The sequence below is a fragment of the Lissotriton helveticus genome, chromosome 12 (assembly GCF_964261635.1).
Source record: "Lissotriton helveticus chromosome 12, aLisHel1.1, whole genome shotgun sequence".
Classification (NCBI taxonomy): domain Eukaryota; kingdom Metazoa; phylum Chordata; class Amphibia; order Caudata; family Salamandridae; genus Lissotriton; species Lissotriton helveticus.
Window position 1 is genome coordinate 452,344,640 of NC_136073.1, and position 25,776 is coordinate 452,370,415.

General features: G+C 43.7%; 1 protein-coding gene across 1 annotated transcript in view; it reads left to right on the forward strand.

The window, feature by feature from the left end:
• The window catches only part of NFATC3 (nuclear factor of activated T cells 3), a 934,632-nt gene that overhangs the window by 475,216 nt on the left and 433,640 nt on the right, over nt 1-25,776 (forward strand). Inside the window, exon 4 of the mRNA XM_078669777.1 lies at nt 10,804-11,003. Within this exon, the coding sequence (XP_078525903.1) occupies nt 10,804-11,003 (200 nt within the window). The remainder of the gene's footprint in view (nt 1-10,803; nt 11,004-25,776) is intronic.

A 25,776-nucleotide genomic window follows, 5' to 3' on the forward strand; every position in this document is an offset into this window, starting at 1 on the left:
TAGTGTTGTAGATCATCGCATCTAACAGATTGGTCCTCCAAATTCCCAGCAGGGCTTGTCCCTCCTTTTTCTTTCCGACCCACCAAAGCTTCCTCCCACGTGAGAACGGCTTTCAGAGGAGCATGTATCCATTTTGATGCTAAAGATGCAAGCCCTACCTTCCAAAGGGGCCATCAAGAGGGTGCTTGGAAGTAGAGATGGACTATTGATCCCGCCATTTCGTGCCGGTGAAGGATAGATACCTTTGTCCTATTTTAGATCTTTGCCCTCTGAATGCTTTTCTATGGAATGACGAATCTAAAGTGCTTACACTGGCCAAAGTTCTGTCTGCTCTGGATCCAGTTGATTGGATTGTTGCCTTTCAGATGCAGGGCACTTTATTTCAGGTGGCAGACCTGCAGTCTCATAGACTCTACCTGCGGGTTCAGTGTCCATTTTCAGTTTGCAGTGCTGCCCTTCGGCCTTCCCAGTGCCCCTCAGGTGCTCACAAAAGCGATAGCGGTGGTTGCTTCCTATTTTCGGAGGTTGGGGGATACCAGTTTCCTCCTACCTCAACAACTGTTTGTTGAGGGCGGTCTTCCCCTCAACAGGAAGTAGAAATCAGTCATGGACCACCTACAGATTATGACGAACCTCCAGACATCGTACGGGTTCTAGATCAAAGAGCCGAAGTCACATCTGACTCCTTTGCAGAGGCATACTTTCTAGGAGCTGTTCTGGACACAGTGTAGTTTAGGGCCTTTCCTCCACTGCATCGAGTCCAAGTCATATGGGCTCTGACCCTGCTGTTTCAGCTTTGGTCCTGGATCTCCATGCGAGCAGCTGAGGCTTCTTGGCCTGTTTGTTGAATGCGGCCTGTTCGTCTTCGTCTACTTCAGCTGGTGCCACATGCAGCCTCTGTAGTAGTATATTAAGTCTGTGTGTCCAGCACCCCGGAATCCTGTTAGATGTCAACCAGGTTTCAGAGGAAACTGAATAAGATCAGTGGTGATGGCTGCTTGACCCTAGGTCTCAAGAGGTGCTGCACCTCTGCAGTTAACTGGAGAATTAGGGCATCTCCCTAATTGTGAAAAATCTGCAGGCTCTTTAAATGCCAAATGCGGATGAGCTCAACCAGTGACACCTGATGATGGCTCAAAATAGTGGTTGCATCCTGGGATGGCCCAAGGCATCTTCCAACATTGTCAAAACATCTGTCTTTTGGAGTTCCTGAGAACGATCTCTCTAAGAGATGAAATGCGACTGGTGTTGATGCTGCTAATAAAAATAGATTGAATCACACCGATGTGCACAGCATAATTTCTTAGAGGAAACGTGTGGTGGAATGGTAATTGAGGCTTCTCTTGCCCTCCTCTATCAGCTCAAAGCGACAATGTTTTCAAAAGTTAGTGCCAGGTAAGAAATAAATAGTAATGTCTTGGGTCCACTCATAGACCTTAAAGTAGGATATCCAATTTGTAATTCAACTAACACAAATAGGTATGGCAGCTGTGGATAGAATACAAGTTACAGTATTACTACCCTTAAACTACAGAAGTCCAACTAGGAATTCACAGAGTTACTGTGTGATTCCAGAGAGAAGGGAAGGTTATCCTTATGGAAGAGGAAGCGTCACACAAAATTGTGTCATGCTTCAACATCAGCAGCATCTCCCCACCCTGGTAGGGCAATACCACCAGGGCAGACCCGAACTCCTGTCTCCTACGCTGAGTCCAAGAGGAGGTAGAGTCCGTGCTGGTGGTATTGCCCTACCAGGGTGGGGCGAGGTTGCTGATGTTGGAACATGACACCATTTTGTGTGAAAGGCTTCCTCTTCCATAAGTATTACCTTCCCTTCTCTCTGCATTCACACAAAGAACTCTGTGAATGCCCCAGGTGGACTTCTGTATGTCTGTTTATGGGTAGTAATACTGCAACTTCTATGGGTATTCTACCCATAGCTGCTGTACCTATTTGTGTTGATTGTGTCTTAGTGGAACGTACAGTGGCTTTCCTCCTCCTCTCTCTTGTGTTATGGACAATTTGTAATTCCACATGAAATCTCGTAAGTATCTCTTATTTTGATCATAGCATTTCCCTGGTTACATTAAAGTAGTTTTTATGTAAAGAAAAAGCATTGGTTGGACATTGATTTTTTTGTATGATATTTTTGTGTGTTTCTCAGCTCTGAGGTGCTAGCGCAAAACACCTCTCTGAATCTGCGTTGGACTGCTCTGCCTCAACACCCTGAGATTAAAGTTTTGCATTTGAACACTTTGAGGAAAGCACTAGGACGAGAGTTTACACTGTGACCTCCCTAACAAATGCAAGAATAAAGGGATTACATTTAGAACTCTTTGATAACTACAATAGGTAGAACATTCCTGGATTAAACTCCTTGGGCGAAGCATTCTAGGGTGATATTCAACATTGTTTAACTGTAAGATAGTTCCTTAAAAAGACCTATAGTTGGCTGGTGCTAAAGATGTCTTGATGTCATTGTGTATAATTGGAATTTTGGGTTTAGTATTTCGTTTTTATCAATCAAAGTATTTTTTTCTTTTTGTACACTCGATATTGATTTATTAAATATTATTGTGCACTTTGTGGATTTATTTATGTTTATTGCTTGATAAATCCAGGTATTAGTAACACAGACTTTCCCCATAAACTGCAGGATTGTCTTGCGCAAATCGTATTTAGATGACCAGTAACCTTACGAAGTTTAATGCATATAAAATGAGGTTATTGTTTTGAGTAAATCACCCGTCAACCTTGACCCTTTTTTGTTAGTCACTGGTTCCTTGCCCACCATCCCCTGACACTAGATGAGAAATATTGGTGTTTCTACCCGCATAGCAAATCTATTGTACATGTTGCTTTCTTTTGAAGAACTTAAGGAAATATCTTTCTGTAGTAGGGGATCTCTGTGTATAGTCATAATCTAGTGAATAGTCCCGCCCATGTGCGTGGACCCCGGAGCAATCAAAAATAATCTCTTACAGTGTCAAAAAATGCAGAAAATGCATAGACACTTAAGAGAGAATTTAAAGACAGATAATGCAGCCAAAGGGCTACACTGTCCAGTACTTCAACTAGAAATTTCCACCATAAAATCCACAAAACAGCAAAGCCTGTACAGATTTCCCTTGCTTAACAGCAAAATCCCTCAGGAATGATAGAGAGAAGAACCTGGACAGACAAGCCCCATAGGCTGCCATTATGTGGCTTAATTAGGATACTGTGCCTTTAAGAGAACCTTCCAGAACCTTCTCTCAGTATCCCAGAATGCATAGCAGGTCCAACTTAGCCTCAGTTCTTTTTTCCGGCTCCTGCAAGCAGGACCCTGGAGCATTGAGCTCTCCCTTTCAAGGGTTTTTGTTGGTGTTTTACACTGATTTCGATTTTTGGTACTTTTAAAGTACTCTGGTGACTTTCTTTCTGTGTTTCTGCACTCTTTTTTGTCCAATAATGCCTGCATTATTCGACAAATGCCCTGAGTGCTCAAGAAAGAAGGCCAAGACAGACTCCCATGAGGTCTGTATTCTCTGCCTTCCCTCTTCCCACATCCCTGAGGAGTGTAGGATCTGCAGAAGCTTCTCTGGAAGGACCCTGAAGGAGAGGAAGAAGATCAGGCTTCAGGGACTTGAGGAGAGAAAGCTGAAGGCACGAGGTGGGTCAGGAGGGGCTCCTTCTACCCATGCTGAGGCCTCTGGGGGGCTCCCCAGGGGCAGGAAGACCAGCCCGCGCCCAAGGTCTCCGTCTGGGTCAGTTGTGCTGACCACGACGTCGAGGGGACGGTCAACGGCCAGTTCCAGGTCTCCCCAGGGCTCTGGGTCGAGAAAACGTCGCCCGTCGACGTCGAGGAACGTGTTCCGGCCGCCGTCGAAGCCGGTGTCGATATCCTCGTCGTCGCTGTCGGCGTCGAGTGATCGACATCGGAGGGCCCGGCGTCGGCGCTCGCCGTCGAGGCGACACCGCCGTTCGCCGTCGAGGACATCGTCGTCGAGGGGATCCTCGTCGTCAAGGTCGCCGTCGAGACGTAAGGCATCTCCGGCGCCGAAGAGGTCGACGTCGAAGCATTCCAAAAGGCCGACGTCGAGACGGTCGAGGAGATCGACGTCGAGAAGGTCGGAGAGGTCGACGTCAAGAAGGTCCAAAGGGTCGCCGTCGAAGCGATCCAGGAAGTCGACGTCGAGACCGGCGAAGAGGTCGAGGTCGCCGTCGAGGCGCCATCGCCCGTCGTCGAGGTTTCGTGGCTCGTCGATCTGGTCAGGGTCGACGTCGAGACGGAGACACGGTTCGACGTCGAGGAGTGTGATTCGGTCGACGCCGAAGGACCGTTCGACGTCGAGGGGACATCGGTCGTCGTCTGGACACCGGTCTTCAGCGTCTGGAGGTCCTAAGGACAGGCCCAGGACTGTGGGGGGCTCCCCACTCTCTGGTAGAGGTGATGGCTCGCCGGGACCGGCGCATTCCGGGGTGGATACTCCGATGAAGCCGTCTACGCCTCCTCCGCGGCCGGCTGTGCCGAAGGGTCCTCCTCCGAAGGCCCCTACCCCGCGTCCGAAGCCGGCTCCGCGGGACCCGCGTCCGGTTGCTCCTCCACCCCCGATCCCACCGAGGGAGGTGTCGATGCCTAAGTTCCCGACGCCTCCGAAGAAGACTCCTAAGAAGCCTGGAGCTCCTGACCCTGGGAGGCCGAAGGAGCGTCCGAGGCCCAAGAGGTCGAGGTCTCGCTCAGGGAGACGGGACAAATCGAGGAGTGGCCGCGGATCTTCATCACGATCCAGGCATCATCACAAGAGACGTCGGTCCAGGTCACGTTCTCCTTCTGGGACCCGTTCCTACTCGCCCACGCTGTCCGATTCGCCGGAGACTAGGGTGTCTCCGATAGACGATATTAGCACATTTCAGGAGGTTCTCCTGCGTGGTGCGGCGAAGTTGGGCATTGAGGTTGAAGCGCCTACGGCTTCTACCTCGGTAATCTTTGAGACTTTACACAAGAGGCACTTGTCTCGCCCCCTGTTACCTCTGGTGCCGGGGCTCCTTGAGCCCGCCGAACAGCTATTCCTGACGCCGGCAACGGTGAAATCTGTCCCTTCCAGGATACTGAAAAAGTACAGGGCTCCGGACTCAGACCCAGCCTTCTTGAGGAAGGACCCGGTACCGGATTCAGTCATCGTGACTGCTGCTCGGAAGCTTCATGCCACCTCCCCTGCGTCCACGGTGCCTCCGGACAAGGAGAGCCGGTGGATCGATTCTGCGGGTCGCAAGGCGTGTGGGACATCCGCCTCGTCCATGAAGGCAGCCAGTGACTCGGCTTTGCTGGGACGTTACGACCGGTCCCTTTGGGACTTGATGGAGCAGTTCGCTGATCTCGTCCCTCGAGACCGCAAGGAGGACTTTGTGGAGATCGTCAAGGAGGGGATGTTGGTCTCTAATCAGGCCATCGGCGCCGCAGCAGACATATCGTTGCTGTCCGCGCACGGATATTGCCACGGGATTCACCAGAGACGCCATGCTTGGCTCAGGTTGACATCGTTGAAACCGGAGGCACAGCAACGCGTGGCGAATCTCCCGTTTTCCGGAGATACCCTCTTCGGGAAGCACGCGGATGATGAGATGGCCAGGATGAAGGCCGAAGCGGAGACCCTGACGGCAGTGGGCCTGGAAAAGCCCAAGGAGAAGAAACCCTTCCGACAGTACCAGCGTCGGTTTGGGGCGCAGGGTCGTGGAAGGGGGCAGTCTGCTGGTCAACATCAACAGCGGCAGCAGCAGCAGCAGTACAGGCAGCCCTTCCAGAAGCGGCAGGGTGGTAGAGGTCGTCAACAGTCCTCTACCGCGACCAAGGGCCCGGCCGGGTCCCGTCCCTGAGCTGTTACTTCCCCCTCGTCCGTTACCCGCTCCGGTGGGGGGAAGCGTTCAATTTTTTCTGGCAGAGTGGAGAAAAATTACTCAGGACAAGTGGGTGCTGAATATTGTTTGCAATGGATACAGTCTACGTTTCACCAGCCCTCCTCCATCGATTCCTCCCGTCAGCTCGCAGTATCAACTGCGCGAGCTTCAGACGGAGGCGGACGTTCTGCTAAGGAAAAGGGCGATCGAAGACGTACCTCTGTCTCAAAGAGGAAGAGGTCTGTACTCTCGGTTCTTTCTTGTCCGCAAGAAGGACAAAAACGAGTTCAGGCCCATTCTGGATTTGCGGCAGGCAAACAAGTGGATTCGCAGAGAAAAGTTTCGCATGCTGTCGTTGCATCAGATCTACCCTCAGCTGCAACGGGGAGACTGGATGTGTGCCATAGATCTACAGGACGCATACTTCCACGTGCCCATTGCATGCAAACACAGAAAATTTCTGCGCTTTCAAGTCGGCACCAATCACTATCAGTACACGGTGCTACCCTTCGGACTGAAGTCTGCACCCAGGACATTCTCAAAGTGTATGGCAGTGGTAGCGGCACACCTGAGGAAGAACAAGGTGTTTGTCTACCCGTACCTGGACGATTGGTTGATCAAAGCCTCCTCCTTCTCGGAAGCCCGAGCACACTTCCAGAAGACGTGCGTTCTCTTGAACAAGCTGGGGTTGCACATCAACATGTCCAAGTCGGTCCCGATTCCGGTGCAGTGCATCCAGTACTTGGGGGCCTCCATCAATACGCTGTCAGCAAGCGTGTCTCCTTCGGAAGAGCGACGTTTATCACTCGTTCGGAAGGCTCAGGCTCTCATGAAAACTCCGTCTACGACTGTGAGGACCGTGTCTTCTCTACTGGGATCGATGGCCTCTTGCATCTTTCTCACTCCTCACGCACGGCTACAGATGCGTCCTCTGCAGGAGTGCTTGGAGGATCAGTGGGACCAGAGGAGAGGTTCTTGGGACGACAGGATACGACTGTCTCTACATGCTCTTCAGTCTCTGAAGTGGTGGTGCTCGAAGGAGAATCTCCTCAGAGGCGTTCCCTTCCACAAGGACATTCCCACACAGACCATCGTGACGGATGCGTCTCTCCAAGGTTGGGGGGCGCATTCCGGAGATCTGCAAATTCAAGGGACGTGGTCCCCGACGGAGTCCACGTACCACATCAATTTCCTGGAACTGAGAGCTGTTCACTTGGCACTGAAGGCCTTTCATCCGTCCTTTCAGACCAACTCTCTGCTTGTTCAGACGGACAACACGACTACGATGTATTACCTCAACAAGCAGGGGGGCTCGAGATCGCGCACTCTGTCGCAGGAGGCGCAGGCGATCTGGCACTGGCTTCTGGCTCGAGGACTGTCGATAACGGCCACCCATCTGCCAGGTGTGCAGAATGTTCAGGCAGACGAACTGAGCAGAATCGTGCAGGAAAACCACGAATGGGTCATAAACGACGAAGTACTAGGAGAAGTCTTCGCAAGGTGGGGAACTCCAGACGTAGATCTGTTTGCCACCGCCGAAAACAGCAAATGCCGAGGCTTCGCCTCCAGGTACTACCAGCCAGGGACGCTGGGGAACGCGTTATGGATCAACTGGTCGAACAGCTTTCTGTACGCTTTTCCACCAATTCCCCTGATTCCGGCGGTTCTCATCAAGCTGTCTCAATCCAGGGCGAGAATGATTCTGATTGCCCCGGAATGGCCCAGACAGTGGTGGTTCACGGACCTGCTTCACCGATCTCTCCTTCCTCACATGAAGCTGCCGTGCAGGCCGGACCTTCTCGCGAAGTTCGGGGGGCGGATGGTGCACCCCAACCTCTCGTCTTTGAGTTTGGCGGCATGGCTCCTGAAATAGTGCAATATGGCCATCTGAATCTCCCAGAGGATTGTATGGGCATACTGAAGGAGGCTAAGCGACCTTCCACTAGGACTTCCTATGCTTACAAGTGGAAGAGGTTTTGCATCTGGTGCAAGTCTAAGAACTATGACCCTACGTCATGCAAGGAGGATGTCATCCTTCCATATCTGCTTCATCTGGCGCAGTCGGGCCTTAATGTCCATTCCATTAAGGTTCATCTGGCTGCTTTGACTGCCTACAGGAAAGGCCCTTCACAGACTTCCTTTTTCCAGATCCCTGTGATCAAAGATTTTTTGGAAGGCTTGAAGAAAGTGTTCCCTCCTGTCAGGCTTCCTTCGCCTTCATGGGACTTGAATGTGGTGCTGTCCAGATTGATGAAGGAGCCTTTTGAACCCATTCATAAGGCTTCGTTGCAGCACCTGTCCTGGAAGGCGGCGTTCCTCGTGGCCATTACATCGGCCCGCAGGGTGAGTGAGATTCAGGCATTGTGTTGCCAAGAACCTTATACTGTATTTCATAATGCTAAAGTTGTTATGCGTACTCACCCTAAGTTTCTTCCCAAGGTTGTTTCTGATTTTCATATCAATCAGACTATCACTTTGCCTACGTTCTTTCAGAATCCTTCATCTCCGGCGGAAAGGTCTTTACATTCCCTGGATGTGCGGAGGGTGCTGAAGTTTTATCTTGATAAGACTAAAGATATTCGTAGGTCAGACCAATTGTTCGTCAATTATGGCTCAGTCAGGACAGGTCTTGCTACCTCTAAACAGTCCATCTCGAGGTGGATTGTGTCCTGCATACAGTTGTGTTACTACAAGGCTAATAAGACCTTAGGAGGTAAGCCTAAGGCTCATTCCACCAGGGGCAAAGCTGCTACGACAGCTATGCTCCGTAATGTTCCCATTGCAGAGATCTGCAAGGCGGCCACTTGGAAGTCGGTCCATACCTTTGCTAAGCATTACTGCCTGGACACTGATGCCAGGGCAGACGCTCAGGTTGGGCAGGCTTCGCTGCGGAATCTGTTCGCACAGTAGTGGCGTTATTTTATTCTCCACCGCCGCTTGGTGTGGGGATGGGCTTGCCATTCTATTCACTAGATTATGACTATACACAGAGATCCCCTACTACAGAAGGAGTAGTTTCTGTCCTGTAACTCCAGTTCTGTAGTAGGGGTATCTCTGTTATAGTCATAAGCGCCCTCCCGCCTCCCCGGTGGAGTGTTGTTCATGATCATAATGCTACAGGTCTGGCGTTTCCTACGCCCTCGAAAAGAACTGAGGCTAAGTTGGACCTGCTATGCATTCTGGGATACTGAGAGAAGGTTCTGGAAGGTTCTCTTAAAGGCACAGTATCCTAATTAAGCCACATAATGGCAGCCTATGGGGCTTGTCTGTCCAGGTTCTTCTCTCTATCATTCCTGAGGGATTTTGCTGTTAAGCAAGGGAAATCTGTACAGGCTTTGCTGTTTTGTGGATTTTATGGTGGAAATTTCTAGTTGAAGTACTGGACAGTGTAGCCCTTTGGCTGCATTATCTGTCTTTAAATTCTCTCTTAAGTGTCTATGCATTTTCTGCATTTTTTGACACTGTAAGAGATTATTTTTGATTGCTCCGGGGTCCACGCACATGGGCGGGACTATTCACTAGATTATGACTATAACAGAGATACCCCTACTACAGAACTGGAGTTACAGGACAGAAACTACTCCTTCTTACACTTAAAGAGAGGAGGTTGGTGATCCGTGCAGCTATATAACCCTGTTTAGGTTTTAGGAATGTAGTCTTGCTTGGCTTAGCTAAATAGCTTACCTGTCGCCATAGATTGTGCAAAATGTATCTTCCACATGTTACTTATTTCACTCGAGCACACCTCTATTAAATCTCACCTGAACTTGTTCAACAGGTTACCAGTGAATAAATCGCCATCCTATAGAAACTAATGGAAGTAGACACTTAAAATAAAACCGGAGAGGAATAATATTAAGTTACATTATTTAAGCTAGTTAACAATATAGATACATTTAGTTAATTTTGTTTTAAAATATTTTAATAATTTATTTTGAGTTTAAGAACTAATGTAACATTAATTTTATTAAAATATAATTCAATTATTTGTAATTAATTTTATACATTTTAATTTAAAAATCCAGAAAATAATTGTAATTAAATATATTCAAAATAGTTTCATTTGAAATTAAATTAAGTGCTGTAACTTTTTTCAAATTTTGTTCTACATTTAAATAAGTATATGAAATTAATTTACATTAATATTTAACATGAAAATGTTTTATTAATGGTTACTTTGCTGTACACTTTACTATATTGAATTCCCTGCAAGGGCAAAGTAAAATGTTTATTAAACTTGAAAAACAATTAGTAAAGATGATTTTATATTAAAGTAATTTTATTTTACAAATACTATGTATTAAAAAATACAGACTTCAAAACAATGTAATTCTTCCAAAAATTAAGATGCACATTGTTTAATTAAAATAGTCATTAAAATATTTGTAAAATGTTTAACATTAAATTAATTTTATTTATACATAAACACTCCCAAATATCTCTCTTCCACAGCCCTTAATGCGCTCTCACATGCTTTGTTCCTTGTCTTACATAATCTTGGTTGGTTGGTTGCCTCAGAGCAGACATACTTTCTTGGTTCTCACTCCTGTTTTCAATATACCTGAGGTAAAAGACTGCCCACGTGAGTACAGGGTAAGTGATGTGCTTGTGAGAGTGTAGATTGCACCACGTTAAAATCAGGCATTACCAGTGTTTGTTTTCAATTTCCAGCACTTGCGAGGACCCTTCAGTACTACCTGAACCTGTCACAGTGAGTTATATTTTAAGCTTACAGGACCCTTCCACGTCCGTCCTATATTTTAAAGCTATTCTCAACCTAGTCTTATTTTCCCAACACAGTTTTTAATTTGCTCTACATAAAGATGACTGCTCACATTTTGTTGGCAGATGGTGTGGCCCACATCAGCTGTGTGTGAAGTAATGTATTTTAAGTGCTTATTTTCACCTCAATATTTTTCTTTTCAGCTTCTGGGTTACAATGAAAAGCCAGTAAATCTGCAGATGTTCATCGGCACAGCAGATGATAGATACTTGAGACCTCATGCCTTCTACCAAGTGCACAGAATCACTGGGAAAACTGTTGCTACAGCCAGCCAAGAGATTGTAATTACCAGCACAAAGGTCTTGGAGATTCCTCTTCTCCCAGAGAATAATATGTCAGCCAGGTAAGTCATACGTATAAGTACAACTTTAATGTATTTGATATTTTTTATTATTTGGTAAAATCCCACATGTTTTACATATTTTCTGCAGCTATTAAAGAGAAACGTCTTTCTTTCCAGCTAGTGATTTCCTTTCCTTTTGCCTCTTGGAATAACGTTTGGGGACATTTGAGATGTTTTGCATGGTCTACAAATGTAGTGAATAAGTCCCCCCTCCCACCTGTGATTGGATGTGTTTTTTACAGTTCACCATAACAGAGTAGCAGCAAGCCAGTTTGATCTTTTTTACACTTGGACGTCCTGCTTAGACATTGCTGGGCCAGATGTGAGCAGTGTTGGTATTGAGTTCCACAGTTTGAGCTTTACTGTTTAAGATTTTTTTTGTGGTTTGTATATTACACAAAGAGAGTATGATAGCACATGAGCTGTAGTATTAAAAGTATGTTTCTTTACAAAATATTATATAAAGATGTGCTTCAATCCATGAAAGAGGTCACAACAATGGGTCAACCATGCTAGTCTTCAACAATTGAGAGGTGGCACTTTAATGTGGGAAGGCAGGCTTGATTCATAACTTCACTTTGTAGAGCATTCTGTTGGAGGATGTGAACAAAGCAAACATAAGTATGGATGGGTATATTGGGTACAAAGATGTGTTTAATGTTTTTAGAGGGCAACTGCAATTATGTTGTGTCTTTATGAAATGGATTTTGCAGGAGAGAGCGGATGAGCTGCTATGTAATGTCTTAAAGACAATGATGAGCACATTTACGAGTGCCCTAGGCTTGGCCGATAAACAGGCAAGCTGGTGGTAATAAGTTGAAAAGCTGTATGGCCAGGGTTCTAATAGTATTATAGTTGGTGATTTTGTTAAAGAGTAAAGAAAAAGCACTGCAGAAACTGCAAGGCTTTCACCAGTTTAAGGTTCTTGCATTCATTGAGTATAATCATATGCAGCTGATGATCATGAATTTCGTGTGGGATGTAGTTGAATTTTTCAGTTATTCTTTAATTAGAAAGTGTTGTCCTGATCACTTTAGCAGTCAAGATAATGAAAGTTGCCAGCCTTCTTCAGACAGTCAATCTCCATGCTGGGATTCTCGGCAGAATGAATTGATGCTCTCACAAATTTTAATTTCCTTTTGCAGATGATGTACTTGACTCAGATATTTATGTATGAACATAGTTAACCTCCAATTTAATGAATCATCCCTTGCGAAGAGCCACTGGTTAATGCCAACTGTACATGTGCAAAGCTGGAATTATGAACGTTTTCTAGTTCAACATCCACCATGTCCTTTGACACATTTTAGTTAAGTTACTATAGATCTTGGTGTAACACAAGTAATTCAGCCCTGTGGTGTTCACCACTGAGTGCTTATAATGGGTTTTTGCAATTGTTTTTCCTTTTGATCCTTTATGGGGTTATTCACAAAGATAACTTACACTTGTGAGTAAGTTACATGTGGATGTTTACTCTTACACTTTACTCTTACACTCTTGAGAAAGTATCCTTGTTTTGGCTCTTCACAATTTAAAAGTGTCAAGTTACTCAAAAGTGTAGATTTACATGTATCCACACCCTGAAACAAGAGTTGGAGCCAAATTTACAGGTGGAAGTTGCTCCTGCCAAAAAGGCACAGTAGTAAGTCCAGCCCCACACATGTCCAACCACTAATACTGCAACAACCTCCAATAGAAGATAATGGCATCAGGAACTTTAATTAGAACACAATAGCAAATAATATTTAATTCATTTATTTCAGCTTTGTAACAGGGCTGGAGTGTCTTGAGGAAGTTGTTTTCTCTGAACAGTTTTATACAGATTGAACACTGTGTGCAGTAGGAGTTGCCCATCTATGTGTATTTGATTGTCACCCTGAACTCGGTTACCCATGATCTGTATGATATAGGCTAAATGTTGCACATAACAGAAGCTTGCTTCACCTGAGGGAGTTGTTTGAGTAATGGCATTAATGATGCTTCATATTATTCTGTGCTCTTCCCTACTTAATTTTATACCTCTAATGCAATACTCTTTTTAGAGTAATTTGTAGAAAAGTAGTTTGGATGATGTCATCAGTGAGGTCAGCTTTCGACAGAGGAAGGGTTTGCACTGCCTCCCACCCTGAGCACATATATATATGCACTGCTCGTTAACGCGACGGAGGCGGCCTACGAGCAACGTGGTCCCGCGACCACCGTCTGTGCACAAGCCGCGGGGAGAGTAACTGAGCGCGAGAGCGTCCACAAACCTTGTGTACACATTGGGTGTAAACAATACATAAATAACATAAGACGCCGCGCATTTCAAAATCCGGATCAGATAAGCGCAACTGAGCGCGAACACAAACCGAATAACCCGAAGCCCGAAAGAACCTTCTCTGAGGGGTGTAAGGGTTAAAGGGAGAGAACAGCATTCTAGTGATTCCGAAGAATGCTAGAGCGTTTGCAAGGAGCAGCAGATATATGGGTGATTCTGTCAAGTCTGAAGAGCAGACAACGGAAAATCCAACAAAGAATACATTTACACACCCAGCAAAAAACGAGCAATACAAGAAAAATAACGCAACCTGGTTTACTTAGATGGCAGATAAGTCAAGGAATCGCCAGGGCCAAGGCTCTAGGCTCATGGTGGCCTTGTGCAGGGAGCTTAGGTGGAGGCCCCGGAAGAGGGGGTCCGGCCGGGGCGGAGCTCAGGAAGGTGTTTTAATAATTTCAAGATTTTAATTTATGCACAGCTGACAGAATTTCTTCAGTGTCTCTTCCTTTGACAATTTTCTGAATTTTCACTTGTCATTTATTGAATTGAATTGAACTACTTTCAAGCGCAGATGGCCATCTCTACTTTCTTCATGATTTGCAACTAAGGTACTGTTTTTCAACCTACTTACTAATATCGTGACCTGTTTATTTCACTTCAATCTGCACGTTTAAAATACTTTACATCGCTGAAGATTGGACCTTTGATTTCCTGTCGAGCGATGGTATCTGTGTTCTGATGCAATTTCTTTCACATCGTGATTTGCATGCTGATCGGATTAATCTCGCATGTCACTTTAAAATTGCTCAGCACTGAACTGCAGATATCATGTTAATTTCATCTACTTGTTAAAACTGAACTACGGACATCAGATGATTGTGTTTTCACTTTGACTATCTTCCTCTCTACGTGTCAAGGTGGATTCTCGTTTTTTAACAACACTTGTTAACTAGCGACATACATTTTCTTTTGAAATCTTTTGACATTCTATGTTTGCTCACTTGCTGCCTGGTGACGATTAGTCATTCTACTGCAGCCTCACTGCTGTGACGTTCATTTCCTTCGATGTTCCAGTGACGACTTCCTTCTCTACATTGTCAGTACGTCAGCACGTAACAGACGTCCAAAGCGTAAAAGTAATCAGACCACTTAACTGCCTTTTGTTGGAAGTTACTGGAATGGAAGTAAGTAAAAAGCCGGGGTCGGAGGCCGCCAAATCCTGCCAGGGGCCGCCAGTGCCACGAATATTGTATGATTGGTATCCAATCCTCGTCGTCGTGGAGGCCCCTGGGGTTTGGCGGCCCTGTGCAGGTGCACACTTTGCACATGCCTAAAGCCGGCCCTGGAATCGCCAACAAAGGGCGAGTGAGCTACTCAATGATGAGAACACCCCCATAACTAATACAAATACAAGAGGAACTACAGGGGGAAAGGAAAAAGACAACAGGACCATTTTGAATACCGTGAGGGAACTACAGCAGAACAAAATACTAGAGATCAACAAATGGTGGGAAAAAACAACATTAGAAAAATATATAGAGTTTAAGAGAATCCCTCGCGGGCTCAGGATACTCATCATGCCCACCTTAAATGACCTGGACCCGGACCTGATCAAATTATGGCAAACAGATACCAGTGAATGTTCCTACAAGCTTATGAGAACACTAATTATACACGCTGAAAGAAAATTGGAGAAAATCAGAAGCGTGATTGAAGCCTTAGAGTTAGAACTAGCCAACATCTCTACATCAGAAGAGTCTAAAGAATTAATTGAGAATATTGAGAAGAAAGTTTCCAAACATGAAGCAGACGTGGAAAAACGGAAAGCTAGCAAATTTACAAGAGACAGATTGGATTACGCTAATGGGCGTATTTATACATACGCTCGAAAATACGACACACTGAGAAGTCGAGTTGTGATGGTTAAGTGCGCAGGAACAGAACATATAGATACAGTTGATAGCTCAGAAATCAGCTCAACTGATGAGGATGCAATAGTCACTCCACTGGATTTTCGTGGGGAGATACAACTAGCCCAGATAATAACGCGGCAAAGAGGGAGAGGCAGAGGAAATACATGGGGGAGAGAAACATCAAAACCTCATCCAAAGCCACAACCAGAAGGGGCAGTAGGAGGTGCAAAGCCAAAGAGAGGCAGAGAAAGGCAAAAGTAATCCTAAAGAAAAAAACAAAAACCGATAATGTAGTCATCAATCTATCGAGTAAAAAACTATCTGAGACACATTTGAAACTATTGAATAGAGGATTATCTTATTGCCCAAACAAGAACATGGATGTTCCCAATGCACGAATTAACCTATATGAATTTTGCCGAAAAGTCAAACTGAAGAAATACTTCTCAGAGAAAAAAACCTCAGAGATCTGAACAACAAGTGGAAGATAAAAGTATATCATCCATTACTCAAAAGGACCTACCAACCATGAGGGCTCTGATACAAATGGATACAAATGGAGGAGAGCATAATCTCAAGAGAGGAAAATGAAAGCTCATTCCAATCAGACATTGACTTTTGCAAGAAATCTGGATTAACCACAAATAAAGGAGGGGACAGTGGTTTGCGGAAACAATCACGGTTCTGTCCACAATTACCACCGGGGAACAAAGTCGATCTATTCCAAGAAATAATGGTGGAAGAAATTTCAAGAATTTCAAGCAAATCCATCAACAATAAGACCGAAGTATGGAATAGTAAATCACGTAATCTTTCGCCAAGAGAATATCAGGCGATGTCAGAACTCAAGAATGATCCTACCATAATAATAAAGTCCTCGGATAAGGGGGAAAATATTGTGGTGCAGAATCTGACGGATTATATCAACGAGGCGAAACGACAACTAAACAATCAAGACCATTATGTACAACTCAAGAACAACCCGATGGAAGATTGGACAGAGGAGTATCATGCCTTACTATTGGGCTGGAAAGATCGAGGCTTGATTGATTTTGACGAGTACTCATATTTGAAAACGGATAATCCCATCATAGCCACTATCTATTTTTTGCCAAAAGTGCATTAGGCAATGAAAAACCAGCCTGGCAGACCGATAGTGAGCTCTATAGGATCATTGTTGGCAACAACTTTAAGATTTAGCGACATATTCTTGATGAATTATGTAACATCTCAACCCTCATATCTGAGGGACACAATGGATTTTCTCAATAAGATGTCAGGCATGGGATGGAAAACAGGATATCTAATGACAACCATAGACTTATCATCATTATACACCTCAATACGTCATGAGGACGGAATAAGAGCCATCAAGAAGATCTTGGAGACGCGATCAATCAGCCAATTAAAACACTCTGCAATGCTGATCGACATGTTGACCTATTGCTTAAACCATAATATCTTTCTTTTCTTGGGAAACTTGTACTTACAGAAGCAGGGAACTGCAATGGGGACATCTTTTGCCCCAACATATGCGAACCTCCTGATGGCATCTGGGAGAATGAGGTCGTGGAACAAGAGAAGAAAAAACATTCAAAAATTAAAGTATGGTGTCGTTTCATTGACGACTTATTTGTCGTATGGGACGGGAATAAGGCGGAGCTCCAAACCTTCAAAGATTCGTTGGAAACTAACAACTACAATCTTTACTTCACATCAGCCATAAGTGAAACCAGTCTGGTATTCTTGGATGTAGAAATTTTCATTTTGAATAATCAACTTTACACCAAGATACATAGAAAACCGACTTCTTGCAATAGCATCCTCCATGTCAACAGTGGGCACCCAGTAAAATTTAAGTGGAGCATACCTTATGGCCAGATGATAAGAGCTAAACGGAACTGCTCTGAAGTTGTGGACCTCAAACAGGAAATTGAAAAAAAGAGCGATCGTTTTCTGGAAAGGGGGTACCTAATAGAAGTGATTGAGACAGCGGTATCAAGAATGAATTTAAAAGAAAGAACAGATCTCCTAATACCAGCAACTAGTAGAACAAGAGAAATGAAACATGGAACAGGAGAGAAAATGGAAGAAACTCGCCTAATAATGGATTTCTACAATCAAAGTGATGATCTGAGGAGGGCACTAAAGAAACACTGGAAGATTCTATTACTGGATGAAACCTTGAAGGATAATTTAACATCATTCCCAAGTGTCACCTACAGAAGAACGTCCTCACTACGGGATATCCTAACCAAAAGTCATTTGGAAATTAAACCACCAACAATGAAATCTAGGCTAGCCACTCCTGGATTTTGGAAGTGCGCGAAGTGTAAGGCCTGTGAACATGGTCTCAACATTACAGAGTACAAATTGCAGAATGGGAGGTCTGAAAAGATTGTGGATCATATCACGTGTGAATCAAAACACGTAGTCTACAGACTTTCATGCCCTTGTGGGAAGTCCTACATAGGGAGTACCATCAATAAATTGAAACTTAGGATACTATAACACCTATGCGCGATTAAAAACAAGGACCCCAATTACCCGATGGCAAAACATTTCGAGGAATTCCATCTAAGTGATTGCAGCCAATTAAAATATTCAGGGATCAAGATCAGTAAACAATCACGAAGAGGGGGAGACCGCACTATGCAATTACGCAAACTAGAATCAAGAATGATCCTGGGGATGGGAACGGAGTATCCTTATGGACACAATCAAGATGCAGAACTGTATGCACATCTGTAAATAGACTATGAGAATGATGAACTCAGGTGAGCTGTGGATCTCCAATATCAATTGGCTTTATGTATATAGGTGTAAATATCATGGAAAAGAGTGACTTAACTAGCCCAGCAAACTTGAGTGGCAATGAAACATGACCGCTGCAAGAACATTTGATCAGAAAAATTGATATCACCATTTTTTCCTGGAACATCACAACTATGCACCTGCAAAGGAAGAATATAGAAGAACTGTTCAATGTATATAAGTGTTGCAATATGAAAACTGTAAATAATGTACAAACAAATGAGGAGTTGAATTGTTCTCAACAGGACAATATGGAAGTATACTACTAGAGAACAGGATGTGGTACTTTACAGACTTGAAAAAGTAGTATAAGTGAAATGAGATCGCACTAGAAAGTACAGGAGGAATAAAGAACATCAGTTGCAACAACAATATCAATGGATAGAGAAATTAAGAAGATCTGTAAATAATTGTAAATAGTGTACATAGTTGGAGCGACAATGGAAAACCAGGACTAATTTATCTATTGTCGAAAGAGCAAATGAAGTGGCAGAACGGACAATAGATAATTAAATCAATTTGATATGGTGATCAACGAGTACTTTACAATGAATGAAATAATTGTGATCAGAGTTAAAATGCATGTTGCTTGTAATGAAATCAGTAGGATTTGATTTGAACTCAATTATGATTATGCACGTGTACTTTACTGTGAAAATTAATTTGAAATTTGAGTTAGAATCCTTTTACTCAAGAAAATGGCGCCTACCTTTTGGCCGTAATTTGTAAACAAGGTTGACTGTCTAGAGGAGCAATGGAAAGGGAAAAGGGTACTCTCACTAAGCACTTAAAGAAGGTCTAGGCATCAGTGGATTCTAAGATATATATATATATATATATATATATTTTACTTCGTCTCTTCTCACCACAATTCCTCATGGATGAAGTCACGGCACTGCAGCAGGTTAGTTTAAAGATATTTTATTTACACACCATGTGCAGAATAAAGTGCATCAAATAACGGTCTATGCGTTTCGACTACTCCTAGCCTTCTACTGGACCATAGAGTCCTGTGGTCTAGACCCCATTTTTAAAAGTGCTCAGTGCTAAGTACCCTTTTCCATTTCCTTGGTCATCTAGACCGACAACCCTGCACAGTTAATTATCGGCATGCTTACACAGCCATTTTTGCAAGTCCATATTATTGTAAAGTACTCTGTTTTAAGTCAAGTTTGTCAAAACCAAATAATAATATATACATATCTACAATCTTTCCAGTTTGACATTTTAAGCATTCCAGGTCTAGTCTATTTACACGTACTATTGCTCTTGCAAGTTCTGAGAACATTGTTTCTTACTGTATTCTGTGAAGTACATTTTCAAAATAAAGGATTCTGGACACATTTATGTTACAACACATTCTTAAGGCCAAATTCTAATTCACTTCGTATGTATGTATGTACACTATTTACACCAAATTCCAATCTATACAAGAAAGTTTTTCTGAGATTATGTACATACTCATTCGTTTTTGGTTTTTAGTATAATGGCACTCTAAGATTGGGTGATGTAATTGACCCCTTGAGTTTTATGTAAAGTACAAAACATAGATTCACTTTGATCATATCATGAACACCCATTCATTTCATGTTGTTTCCATTATTGTCCTTTACCTAAGCAACAATGATCCATAATATTTCCGTATAGAACAATATGCTTGTATATATACATATACACCCCCACAAAGAAAAAACGCTTCTTCCGGAGTGCTGGGACCCGAGAAAGTTGGCGCAGATTCCGGCGAAGCAATCCGGTAAGTTAATCCATCACACAAAAAGTAAATTCATCCTGCGCTCTCAGGCAGTAAGGCAGAGGGACCCAGAGTTAGGATTTGCAGTTTTATTACACATGTGTAATAAAACTGCAAATCCTAACTCTGGGTCCCTCTGCCTGAGAGCGCAGGATGAATTTACTTTTTGTGTGATATATATATATATATATATATATTATATAATATATTCACAGAAAAAAACATAGGTTTCAGGCACGTTTTAGTTGGGAATTAGCATTTAAAAAACATTAGAAATTAACTGAAAAAACCATAGGTTTCAGGGGCGTTTTAGTTAGTTGGACATTTCGCTCGTAAAAACCATTGAAATTCCCCCGTTATAGTTAGTTCAGCTAACTATAAGTCGCACGCCCGCAATGCACTGCTGGTGACGTTACATATTACATCACTCATGGTCGGTGACATCACTGATGACATTTCAAATGACGTCACTGATGACATCATCCTTGTGATAGTGGCAGACCTCCTCTCACCCTAATATAACCTTTGATACACACACTCAAAAATAGAAAATAACATTTTCAAAACAATGGACATACCAATACCACTTACAACACAAATGTCCGACTAACTATAACGCCCCTGAAACCTATGTTTTTTTCAGTAAATTTCAAATTTTTTTAAGTGTTAATTTGTAATTATAACGTGCCTGAAACCAATAGTTATTTTTGTAAATTTCTAAGGTTTTTTAAATGGTCGTTTCTAGTAATGCCTACAGAGGTGCGACGTGAAGAAAGAAGAAAAAACACACAGAAAGAAGCAAAAGAAATGCAGAAAGAAGCAACAGAAGTCCTCAAAGACAAAGAAAAGTGCAAGAAGGAAGACGTGCAGAAAGAACAAATAGAGGAGCAGGAAGAGGCCTTGTTGCAAAATCATCATGTACCCTCAACTTTTTCAGACGGGCACTGGTGGTAACTGAGTCTGACTAACCAGTCCTAGACCCAGTGCTGCTATGTTAAAAGACACTTAGAATACAGGTAAAACACCTACATACACTAGGGAACCCTATGCGTTGGGGTCCCCCTGTGATTAGCATGACCTCCTCTGTATGCCCGTAATATATAATAGGGCAGGGGGATCAAAACTACCTTTTGAAACGCACCACGGGGTGCGTTTGCACACTGGTGAAGGGGGGGGGGGGGCCTGAGATGACATGTGTGTAAACACGACATGTGAGCGTTTTAAGTTGGGGGATAAAGTCCCTTTGAATCCTGAGGGCCCCGAGGGGCCAACTATCCCACCAAGTATGTCCAGTAAGTGCCACAGACTTGCATTGTAGAGAGGTGTAAAATGGGGCATGGCCTCGGACCACCTCTCTGCAACACAGCTCTGTGGTGCTTACTGAAGGTAGATGGTGGACTAGTTGGACCCAGAAACTCTCAGGATTAAACAGGACTTAATTCCCCAATTTAAAATGCGCCACAGGGCGTGTTTACACACGTCACCTCAGGCCCTGTCCCCTCCCTTCACCACTGTGTAAACACGCTCTGTGGCCGTTACCCACTGGGGTAACAACAATGCCTGTCACCTTAGACTACAAGCACCAGCATGCTCTACACCTAGCCCACCTGGGAGTAATTGATTCGGTGCATGCGCATAAATGCTTGGGGCTACTTTCCTTCAAAGTGATGTGCCTCTGACGAAGAAACCGCTAGGTTTTGAAACGCGTTAGGTGATATGGAGAATGATTTTAACTCTGGACTGTGATAGCTGTATGCAATAAATTTATGGCTACGCCACCCTGCAGTTGGCTCTTTCTCGCCTCAAGGCAAACTTTTGTGTGGATTTAATTGCGGCATGCCTGGCCGCAGACAACTTGCCACCACAAGTGTTCTTGTGGGGCCTGACAACGGAAATACTTCACGTCGTGATTTATGGCACAGTGGGGCAGAGAAATGAAACAAACAGCTTCCTCGGCCCGGAGGCCCACATGGGTATTTTAATGTTTTTCATCCGCACTTTGCAAGGAACACACTGGAGTAACAACTATGCCTGTCACTTGAGACTACAAGCACCAGCATGCTCTACACCTAGCCCACCTGGGAGTAATTGATTCGGTGCATGCCCATAAATGCCTCTTGATCAAGAGAGTGGACACTCTTCAAACGCGTTACAGTGAGGATTTAAAATATCTGCTGTTTACTGCATCTGAGAGTGCGTTGCGCTTATTTGCTGATCTCTACAGAATCAAAGTTTCCCGGCAGTGGCTCTACCGGCTTAACGTGCCACCTTACTACTGGTGAGAATCCCAGTAGGAGCTGTTTCTATGCAAGTATATATATAAATATATTTATATATATATATATGTGTATATATTATATTTGTGTATATGTATAAATAAAATGTTATGTTAAATATTTTAAAATACATATTTTATGCTACAATATTTTAATGACTGTTTTAATTAAACAATGAGTGTCTTTTAAAAAAAAAAAAGAATTACATTGTTTTGAACTTTGTATATTGCTTTGTACTTTTAAATACATAGTAAATAAATATGAACATTATACTTTAGGTGGGATATGTTTTTATTTCAAAACAAAGGTAACATTGCTGTAGAATATTTTATGATCTACATTAAAAAATATAATCATAACATTAATTTACTTTAATATATAAATATATTTACATTTTGTTTTGCAAGTTTAATAAATGTTTTACTTTGCCCCGGCAGAGATCTCCATCTAGTAAAGTATACAGTAAAGTAAAAAGGTTGATTGAACTTTAAAAAAAATATTAAAACATTTTCATGTTAAATATTATTGGAAATTAATTTCATATACTTATTTTAAATGAAGAAAATAAGAAAAGCTACAGCCCTTATTTTTATTTTAAAATGTAACTATTTTGATTATATTTATTTTAAATTATTTTCCTGATATTTATATTAAATGTATACAATTTATTACAAATGATGTAATTATATTTTAATAATAATTTTACATTTATCGTTAATCAAACAAATTAATTAAAATATTTAAAAATAAAATTAACTAAATGTAGTTGTATGGTTTACTAGCTTGAATAATTTAACTTAATATTATTCTTCTGGGGTTTTATTTTAAGTGCCTACCTCCATTATTTTCTATAGGAGGGTGTTACAGTGCCAGTCGTAAGTGATGCTGGACTTGATTATTACTGTTGGGAGCCTTTTTGGCTGTGATAATATTAGAAATACAGTTTTTAAATAGCAATGAGCGTATTACTCTTTGGTGGGAGGGTGGATGCTCCTACCTAAACCCCTCCCTTAACCCCTCCTTACTCCTTCGTACACCTCTCCACCACTCGGGGCCCGATTTGGATGTCGGACGGACCGGAGTCCGTTCGACATAGATTCAGTACTGGGACCGACCGACCGACCTGTTGGCGGTCCCAACCCAGCAATTATGATGCAACCGAACATTGCTTGGTCACACTCCTATTCTTTACAATGGGAGCATGCATTCCGACCGGAATGCATGCTCTCATTGTAAAGAGAGGAGATGTCGTTCATCCCTGCACCCCGTGGCAAGCACCTCAAGGTGCCTCTCACGGGGTGCAGTGATCAACAGGTGGGCCGTGCACCCATGGGGACTCTGCTGGGGGCCCCCCGAAGTCAACTTATGGCAGCCTTTCTGTATCGGAAAGGGAGGCACAGGAAGACTGTCGGAATCCGACATTGTAATCCCTCGGGCAGAAAGAGCCACCCTTTGGATCACATGAGGCTTTCTAAATGGGAGACGGGCTCTCCGAGCCCATCTGAAGCCATTCATAAATCCAGTTTGGATTCCTTTCCGACAGACTCCATCCACATGAGTTGGTCGGAAATGAATCCGAACAGCTGATTACGATGCAGTAGTAACGGCTCCGACCACGGGTTGGAGCCGTTTACTAAGGCATCGTATTTGGCCCCTTCATTGTGAGTATGCCCCTTCTTCTAGCTTCTGCCCCCTTGGTCCCTCCCACTTTTAATACTAAGGGGGCGATTACGACCCCACTGTCGGTTTCAAATCCAATCGGCTGATTATGTATCAGCTGGTCAGAATTGAAACCAGCCGGTCATGGAGCCCGTACCGATAGGAACCGGCTTATATTCACAAAGGGCGGGGCTTTTCGTACTTGGGATTACGATGCATGGAAACCATGTCTGAAAGCGTGTTTGGGTGGCCCCCAGCATGGCCTTCTTGTGTGTGCGGCCTCCGGTTGGGGGCCGAGGGGGGACCTACGGTGCCCCTCTGTTGATGGTTGAAGGTGCCTGCTACAGGGTGCAGGGATGAACAGCACCTGCCATTTCCTTATGGGAGCATGTATTGCAGCTGGTTTATGGCTGTAATGCATGCTCCCATAGGGAAATGTAGGAATGTGACCAAACAGTGTTCGGTTGCATCCTATTAAGTGGTGGGGACTGTCGACCGGAGGTCGGTTGGTTGGTCCCAGGACCGAGACGTCAGATGGATTTAAGTCCACCAACATCGTAATTAAGTCCTAAGTAGTAAACCTACATGTGTGAGGAGCTCTCCCTAGAAAATATACGACATGTGGAGGTAGAGTTTTACCCTTGTAGGTTTGTGAATTACATTTTGCTGTAAGTATTGTAGTACTACATTACATACTACAAAAGCCCATCAGTTGGTCAGTTGCTAGATTACAATCTCCTACTAATGTTACATTCTTCCCAACATAAGAGAAAATCCTGCTCTAGCCCATCTGTGTCGGTTGTGATGGTTAGTCCTCCGCATTAGGAGAGAAAACAAGAAGTCATGATCTTAGAGAGGGAGAGGGTGAAGTGATTTTACAAATCTCACCAGGCAAATACCTGAGACCGAATGGTCTCACTTCAGAATTATTCAAGCGCTTTTCTTTCAAACTCACCTTTCACCTAACTAAGCTGTTGAATAGGGCTGCAGAGGAAGAAATTCTCCCTCATGACTTTAGGGGAGCTGTCATCACCATCCTGCTAAATGTGGGAAAGCCAGCAGAGCAATATGTGTCCAATAGGGTAAGGAGAAACGAAGATCAGTCCTGGCAAAAATGTTCAAGCTAATCTCACACTACAGGAGACCAAAACTAGAATTGGGTAGTGTGGACATGGGAGCATCACAGCAGCACACACAGCTCTGAAAGCATCATACCAGCCTCCAGCCAACCTGCAAAAACCGCCAAGACTGGCTGCTGCAGGCTGGTTCACCCTAGGCTGTTGTCAGCCACCAACAGAAGATGGCGAACCTAATCCCTTCGTTGCGGATGGCTATCTGCTTGCTGAAGTCGCACCTAACTAATTTGCTGACGCTCCCTTTTATCTGAGCCATTCTAGATACAGTACAATTTTGTGCCTTCTCATTTGTTTATTTATTTTATTTATTTATAAAGTTTTATATAGCGTGAACAAGATCCCGAAGGGTATCAGAGCGCTTTACAATAAGTTGGTGGAGAGGACAAAATGAAATATACACATCAATTGTGGAAAGAAAGAAGAAAAAAATGATAATCAGTAAGCAATGTTACACATAAAAGGTGCAATGTTAAGCAGACGACATGGTCCCTGACTGTTAGTTGTGCTATGGAGCCTGGAAGCAAGAGATAGCCACCTTAGGAGTACCACAACCCCTTATGGTAGGAATTTGCTCGATAAGAATCTTTTGGCTTTCAGTTTGTAAGCCGTCGTCGAGGTGAGTCTGCGTACATCCGGAGGAAGAGAGTTCCATATTTTAGGGGCAGCACCAGAGAAGGCTCAGTGACAAGTTCTCATTTTGCTAAGAATGATAGGTTTCCCGAGGAGAGTAGAGTCGCTTCTGGAAGCCCTTACCCCACAAGATCATTCAAGTTTTTGCGCTAGATAAGTGGGAGTATTGTAGTGCAGGGCTTTGTGCGTCAAGACTGCAATTTTTAGCTGGATTCGTGCTTCAGAGGGTAGCCAGTTGAGAGATTTAAGGACTGGGGAGATGTGCTCATTTCATTTGGAGCCTGTAATCAGTCTTGCTGCAGAGTTCAGCGAGGCCCTAAGTGAAGCCAATGCGT